General features: G+C 37.9%; 1 protein-coding gene across 1 annotated transcript; it reads right to left on the bottom strand.

Moving 5' to 3' along the window:
* Positions 1–813: 813 nt before the first annotated feature.
* Positions 814–5,909, bottom strand: LOC140136482 (uncharacterized). Its single transcript, XM_072158202.1, has 4 exons — positions 5,668–5,909; positions 4,736–4,893; positions 3,763–3,853; positions 814–946 (listed from the first exon to the last, which is right to left on the bottom strand). The coding sequence occupies exons 1-4, from the start codon at positions 5,907–5,909 to the stop codon at positions 814–816; spliced, it is 624 nt and encodes a 207-aa protein (XP_072014303.1).
* Positions 5,910–8,420: the final 2,511 nt, after the last annotated feature.

Genomic DNA, 8,420 nt, shown 5'->3' with positions numbered 1-8,420 from the left:
ATATACCCGTGGATCGGATGTGTCCAAGGGAAAAACACCACTGTAAAATATTGGTAACTGCGCCCTCTTTAGTCAGAATATTAATACATAAGGATACGGACGGTATTATATTCTATGCTATTCGCCACTATGTGGTATTCAACTATTCATTACGAATTAGGTTATGACACGAATATATTTTCGCACTATCTGTTTAGTATTTTCGTATTTCCTCCACCACCACACACACATTCACAGTACCATACAATTCACATTACACAACCATACTGAACCATCACCGTTTGAATTCTATATTATAATTGAAACATTAAAGTTCGTAATCATTCATTTATATTCAGTTCAAAGAATAATCTTTCGGTAAATGAGATTTCTTCATTTCTTCCATAATTTTCATTTGCATACGAATAAATGCCGTCTTATATAGTGAGCTAACGCAACGGTGTTTTTTTAGATTGGTCCCGGTCGCGACTAATATGCTCCGTAGTGCCCAAGCGTAATTCTGCAATTTGCGTATTCTCCAACCACGACAAAAGGGTATAATAGGCATTACACAACCGACTTGTTGATTTTTTTCAAGATAGTGAACAAAGTTTGTGCTATATAATACGGAAGAGAAAGCGTTTATGATCTTCTAACCACGAGCCTCCTGACTTCTCGTTGAAGTCAGGATCACGATTTCCTGATAGCCTAACATCATACGGAAATAGATTTCGGCAATAATGCCAGTTACGCCCTTTTGTCGTGGTATAGTGCAGTATTAATCGTATGCTAGGAGGCTTCTCAGTATCAATTGTACCTGCTATAGAAAGCTTCTCAAAAGAATTGGACTCTCCTTGGCAGAGTCATCCTCAAGGCATCTCCACAACGTGCGCAGTTCGGATAAGACTTACCGTCTTTCTTTGGAATATGCCAACAGTGAACACATCGGACACGATACTTCTTGTACCTTCAACAGAGAAATTGCGGTCATGTGACATTAATGCCAACATTTAACAGATTGTGTCAGTTTTTGGACAATGGGCTATTCCAATCAAAATACACACTACAAAGATTTTGGAAATATCTTCCACAGGGGGACTTCAAATGGAATGAGCACATTAGGCAGCTCCATTTAATTTTCATACATCCTCTGATGAGAAAGATTCAACTGGAATCTTCCACAGAGGAAGTGTGAGTTTCAAATAGAGTTGGCCAATATGCTAATTACATTTAAAATTGGTACTCCCCTGTGGAAGATTTTGGAAATATCTTCCACCGGGCACAGTGTCGACTTCCTATACGATAAATATAAATTTAATACTCCGTTGGTGAGCGACGGGCGACTGGTATTTCACCGAACGCAAGAAAAGGAGTTCTATCTGATTGGCTAGCAATCGATCGCTTAGGTCGCTTAGTAGTCAACTACAAACTCAATACTGAGCAACGCATTCAATTCGATTGAAATCGATATTCTATTATTGACGTAGATAAAGAGAGTGATAGTGTGTCAATAATGTACATTGTATTGCAGCTGGATTTTACATGCATTCTTTTATATAAATTTTTTCTCAAAGAGTTGAATATGATAACAATTTTTACTCAGGATTTCAAATTTTTTACCCGCAAATTGCAGTTAAACATATCCACAACAAAATACCGGTCCACACTAATTAGTTTATTTAATTTCCAGTTAGTGTATTTAAGATAAAACCTGACAACAAATAAATTTTTCTTGCAATAGAAATATCATATGGGATACTGATATGGTAGGCCGCAACCGCCACAACGTGGAGCTGCTACGCGTAGCTGACTTTTTGCTCCGTGGAGCCAAATTGACCAATCATGATCATGTTAGAGTTTTTCATTACTCGGAGGTAAAACTGACTAATTAAGTACGACTTACTCATTACGCGAAGCGAATTTATTCATTAAGAATTTGCCAGACGACGTCACGTAGTTGCAAGATATCCTCGGTCACGAAAGTTATGATTCAAAAAGTAGTTTATGAAAAGTACGAACTGACTTATTATTAAGATGGACATGCACTCATAAGAAACTCATACAGTATTGTACATAACTATATAGCTAGGCAGAGTGGTGGTAAACTATGCACACAGTTCTGCGATCTGCAGTGTATCGCCGGGAGCTAATTTGTATAACTTGCGCGGTGTCCCTGCGGAATTCGACCTTCAGCAAACTGTAAACCAGTTCGGATTTACTTTATATACTAGTAGTAGGCCATACATACTGTAGTTACTGTCCGTTTTCCTATACACAATACTCAGTGCGCTCACCATTGACGCGTGACCTCTACAAATAGTGTATGTTAGAAGTATAGGCCATTGCCTAGTTGACGTCACTGTGTAAAAAATAACCGGCCAATATTTAAAGTATTCTCTGAAATTCTAGAAAATATAGTTTTGTAACATGTCCTAAATTTTAGCTAATTTAGGTGTTTGGAAATATTGGTACTTTAGTGTTTTAGGAAGGATATGTAAACGACAGATAACACCAAAAAATATGGAGAAATTATTTCTAAACCGTGTTAAGTCATTAAGCTTCTCATTTTCAAGAACGCTGGTTAACAATAAGCAGACTATTGTCTCATTTCGTAAACAAAAGCCCACAGTATTGTTACCTTGCGTTCGCTTTATAATCGTTCACCCAACTGAAACTATAATACCAGCTCATTGCTCATTGCACAGGTAAAACAGACACAAGTGCAGTGTGTATTTAACCAGAGAAGATCTGATGTAACATAGTTGAGCTGTTTTCATTGAGTGTTATCTTGGTTTAATAGCTTTTAATAGGGTTTAAGTCCTTCAAAGGTCGTGGTGAATTCTACTGTAGACATGACTGCATCATGATTATTTTAAAGTCAACAACATTCAACAATATGATCACCGTGATAGTATGAGAGTATCAGTACCGTGGGTGTCAGTGATCCTGGCCTGACACAGTAGACAAACAAACAAACAAACACGCCACACACATGACACATGCATGCAAGGTAACATTGACTATACACTAATCAAACAATGGTATTGATCTTGTACAACTGGTCGTGGTTTATTTACAATCGATTCATTCAAAATCCCCATAGTAAACATTAATTTTGGCAAGAGTTTTCTCTCTCTGGAACGAGGATGCATCCACTGGCTCCGCGTAATGAAAAGATCTAACATGATTGGTCAATTTAGCTCCGAGAAGCGAAAAGTAAGCTACGCGTAGCAGCTCCACGTTGTGGCGGTTACGGCCAGCCATATATTGATCATGCGAAAATCGTAAAACATAGAATAGAAACAGTGTGGCAGGCTCTCAAAATCTCAAATTGTATGCGTAGCCTGAGTCGCACGGCCTATCTCGAACAAAATCATTATGCGTAGTTGTTGAAAAACGTGAGGATTCATCGTACTATCACGGCAATTTTTAACACGAAGATATAGGGATGATGACGGTGTGCCGGGGAGTATGAAATTCAAATGGAGAAATGGAATGAGCACATTAGGCAGCTCCATTTCATTTTCATACACCCTCTGAGAAAGATTCAACTGGAATCTTCCACAGAGGGAGTGTGAGTTTCAAATAGAGCTGGCCAATATGCTAATCACATTTAAAATCTATACTCCCCCTGTGGAAGATATTTCCAAAATCTTCCACAGGGGTAGTGTGGATTTTGAAATGGAATAGCACAATGAGGTTATACACGTCAACAAAGATAATAAATATACATGTAAACATGATACTCAAAGCACCCTAAACAGTCGGGTAAAAACATCTTACCGAATGCCACATGCGTTGCATAATGGGGTTCCGTCTTCAGCATCACGCCAGAGTGGGGTCCGCTTGGTTCCACACGATGCACACATCTTACCTTCAGACATTATAGAAAATGTTGTCCAAAATATTAGCTTTTATATTAAAAAGCTGATGTTTTAAATACAGTGTGTAAACAATTAGAAACAAAATGAAGTTGAGAAGTAAAATAGTACTCGTTAACAATCGCTCATCAATTCGACTGATAATGTGTTCCAATTTTAGAACCTTATTAATAATTTCCTGTGAAAACATGAACGAACCCACTTGAAAGACGCCACTACTCTTAATATCGTTTCGGTAGAGAAGAATAACAGTTCATTATAAACCGTCCTATTCTAATACGTGAAGCGCTTCAGGCGATTCGCCGAGCGCGAGTAGCGAAACAGGGTGAAGTTACTATGGTTACTGATTTTGTTACTAGTGAAAAGTTCATTAATTTTGATTTATACAGTACTATTCTATTCTATTCGCCATGATTTCGTTAACGTTATATTATGAATTGGGGTTAAGTCTAGGAGACGATCCTATAGTCCTGATTATGGTACCCTCTTAAAGGCCCATTCAGTGATTTGCTCATCTGGACGATCGTAAAAATCATCAAAATTTAGATTTTGGTACCTTTGTGATTGTCATAGATGTGCTAACATAGCCTGCGAGTGGTTCAGCCGAAAGCCATGTATTTAAAACAAAATAAGACATTTTACACGAATCTGTAATTTAGATACTGACAGTATCTAAATTAGCTACGTGTATTTGAATGGGGCTTCAACTTCGTCAGTACTGCTGTTTTCTTTGTTTTTTGCCAAATTTGTCATTTCAAAAATACCAAATGACAATTTGAATGACTTATCCTTCGCTTTTAAGCAATTTATAAACAATTTTGTTTTTTACACTTGCGCTGTGATCACTGAATGGGTCTTTAATGACTAATACTGACCTAGTCCAGGGATGTATTCAGGAAACCGATGCCCAAATGTCGGAGAGCCACCGGCAGGCACATCCTGGTCGGATCCACCAGAACTAGAATCAAAGTTTACAGAGTGGTGCTTTTTACGGTGCCAAAAGCCACCTTGGCAACGATCTTTCTTTCGTACACTGGAATTTAAAAAAAAGTATTATATTATCAAAAGCTTTGTAAAAAACGAAAAGATGTAATTTTATAAAGTGTTAAGTTACACTATACTTTTGAACATTTTTGCATTGGTGAAAGGCAAGTCCTTATGGCAGATATTGGGAGTATCATAACTGTGGTTGCTCAGACTGTCGGACAATAAGGATTCTCAACTGATGGTGGCGGCAATATGGTCATCTATATACTCGGGAATTGAAAGTGGAAAGAAACGAAAAGCAATTGGTTTCATTGTTTAGAAAACAATTACCAAGTCTGTGATAGGATACACCCAGTCAATGAAGAGGGTGATAACTTTAAGACTGAAAGGAAATCCCGTCAATATTTCTGTTCTGCAAATATATGCACCTACAACAGATTCAGCTGACTGCTCACTGGGCGATTAGAATTCCGTCCATTTGAGATGTGGTGCTATAGGAGGTTGCTGGGAGTATCTTGGAAAGACACGAAGACAAACATCTGGGTCCTGAATAAGATTGGCACATCATATCAGAAAGTCCATCTTTGAGAGGACATTGCGCTACATAAAGGATGGTGGAGTTGAGAAGCTGATTCTTCAAGGAGCCGTGGAAGGCCATCGTGGAAGGGGGTGTCCATCAACATCTTGGACAAATGATGTGACGAATGTATCACCACATGGAATGTATGGCGCAACACGCATGACTTCTGATAGACTTCAAAGAAATTACCTTAAAAACGAGTTAATGTAGAGGTGAGTCATAAGCATCAAGGAAACTTACCTAAAAAACGAGGTAATGTGGAGCTGAGTCATAATCTTCGGTCCTGTCTTCCGTACATCTTTATTACCACCAGATATTCTGGTCTCAACCGAGAATGTCACTCCACGAAATAGTGGATCGTTCCTTGTGGCGCTCCTCTGGGGTCGAGAAGATTTACGTCTCCTACAGGTATTCCACTGTAAGTTATTTTCTTTATGTTCTGTACCACTGGATGAGGAACTGCTGCGTACAAATGATACCATATAATTGAGTGTGAACGTTCCTTGATAACTTAAATATTTAAACGACTGAGTGGCAGTGGCAAAATAAAGGATTCAAAACTATAGCAACAGCCCCTGCATTCAAAGCTATTTAACCAGAATATAAACGAATCCCATGAAAATATGTAACAATGAATAAAATAAAAAGCATGTGCCTTTTAATATAAACAACTTAGGCCTACTGTTAAGTGCATTAAATTTCATTATTTCCTTGAACTACGCGAGAGTATCCCATGGATTCGGGAGGGGTTTCTTCTTACTATCATGGTTTATTACAAATTTGCAGCATCTGCATGCACAGTAAAGTGATAAAATGACTCTACACAGTGATAAAACGACTCATTCATCCAGGGCAGGATGAATGATCCGCATGCGCACTCCTGTAACCTTCTTCCCACTCATTTACATAATTGTGGATACCAGGATCATATTCCGATTCGTTGATCCATCTAATTACCATACTTTTGGATTCCTCATTATATTTGGCCCAAATTAATTAAAATCCTAAATACCGTCATTTAATGAAGCTATAATAATTATAGCTTGTCAGTTGTTGAAACTTGACGAACATAACTTGCACTTTTATTAGGAAAATATTTCTACTGATGACCATATTTATTTTTCAGACGACTTGTACCTTTTGAGATCATTTAGTAGACTTGCTTACTATTCGTTTTGGTTATCCTAACTAGGCCCTACAGTTCGCACATTGAAATGTGAACTTCGAGGTGCGGAAATTCTTGCCGTTCATTTTCTGGTTTATTAATATTCATGTTTCAGCTGGGCTGGTTACGTTTGCGGCTATGCGTCTACGTGTCACTATTTCCAGTTGTTATAATATAATTTCCTTGATCCCGAGAGATCGTGTTGCTGTGGATCCCGCTCTCTTCTTTATGTCGAATATTTGTAGGCCACATTCGCCGTAGAAGTAGTGATGTAACAGGATTAATTACCATAGCAATAGATGAAAACAATTTCTGAATGTATTGCCCTGCACTATAACTTAGTAGGCTGCACTCATCACCAAGTCATGTCTGCGTAGAGCGCGTTTGAGGCCCTGCTTGCTTTTATCGATTGACTCCAAACAAAGGATTTGAACCGATCCAGGTCTTTATGCCTATTTCTTTGATAACCAATACACCGTAGAAGTGACGTAGTTAATCGGATTAACTACCATAGCAATGGATGAATACAATTCTGACTATATTGCTCCGCACTACAACCATGACAACGTTCACGCGATACCCATGCATTGAATCATAGATGTAAAAGAAATGCTAATTACTCGCACCTGTCAGATTAGTATCATTGAAAAAGCAGTATAGTATTCAATCTATGATTGCAGGCATACACAGGTGATACAGCGCGGTACATTCAAAAATTGTATTCATCCATTTCTATGGTATGGTTTCTACGGTGTATATCGTCAGCCTGCTACGCTAATTGCCTAAGTCATTTTTTTGTCATTGTGAGAACAAATAACAAAATGTCCCGCAAAATGTTGTTCAAGTACGCATCAGTTATGTAATCACCCTATAAATTATCACTATCATTTGTTCTTGTGCAAAGATTGGTGAATAAATATGTTTAAATGCATGCTTGAACCATATTTTGTAATTTGTTATCAAAAATACAAAAAATGACTTGGGCAAAAAGCGTAGCAGGCTGACGATATGCGATGTAGAGTTACAAGTGTAGGCCTACGTCTATTGTCTGTCCAAATAACTTAGACACCCGGTTTTTAGGATATATTTCGAAAAGTTTTTACTTTGGCAAAAAGTCATGAAAGAAAAGTTGCTAAACACGGTCAGACCTAACAGAAATTATTAGTAAAGCGATGAAAAAATATTCTTCCTTGTCTACTTTTATTCAATTTTGACCGATTTACAGCAAGATATCTGGGTCCAGCCGAATATTCCTAAGGACTTGAAACTTTTGATGGGATAATCTATTTACAGTAAGGGGTGTTTGAACATTGTAATCATGCATATTGATCAGTGATCCCACCCTTTTTTCTTTTTTCCTTTTACTAATTATGCTCAAATGCATTCAACAAAAGCATGTTTGCAATCTACCGCGAGAGGTCGTCTCACACGCATAACAAATACACTACGATCAAATAGGTTGATGACAATATTTGATTGAATGGACTGCACTGTGCCATGGTTTCGGTGAAGGATACCGGTTCAAATCCTTTGTTTGGAGCCAATCAATAATTTCATGCACAACCTCTATAACTCAAAAGATGTCAGTTGGTGCATTATAACAAATGATAGGGCAAGTTACTATAGAGCGTGTTTATAGTGAGCCAGATTATGCGGTATTTAGCTGGACTGCCACGCAGTCTATATTTGTTTATGTTTTACTAACCATTGCAAATCTAGACTACGCGGTAGTTTAGCTAAATAACGGAAAGATTGTCTCACTATAAACACGCTCTATGTGTCTAGAGTGCATTGTGAATTATACTCCTCACCAATAACATAAGAACAT

The sequence above is a fragment of the Amphiura filiformis genome, chromosome 16, assembly GCF_039555335.1.
Source record: "Amphiura filiformis chromosome 16, Afil_fr2py, whole genome shotgun sequence".
Lineage (NCBI taxonomy): Eukaryota > Metazoa > Echinodermata > Ophiuroidea > Amphilepidida > Amphiuridae > Amphiura > Amphiura filiformis.
Note: the sequence above shows the minus strand (reverse complement) of the source record. Positions and strands in the feature narration are given on the sequence as shown.

Bases quoted from the DNA above. Each gene is read 5' to 3' on its own strand.
- LOC140136482 (XM_072158202.1), bottom strand. From the start codon at position 5,909: ATGGTATCATTTGTACGCAGCAGTTCCTCATCCAGTGGTACAGAACAT. The intron at 3,854-4,735 runs GTCAGTATTAGT...TAATGTCTGAAG, and splicing joins TGAATACATCCCTGGACTAG to GTAAGATGTGTGCATCGTGT. The intron at 947-3,762 runs GTAAGATGTTTT...TCTCTGTTGAAG, and splicing joins TGCAACGCATGTGGCATTCG to GTACAAGAAGTATCGTGTCC.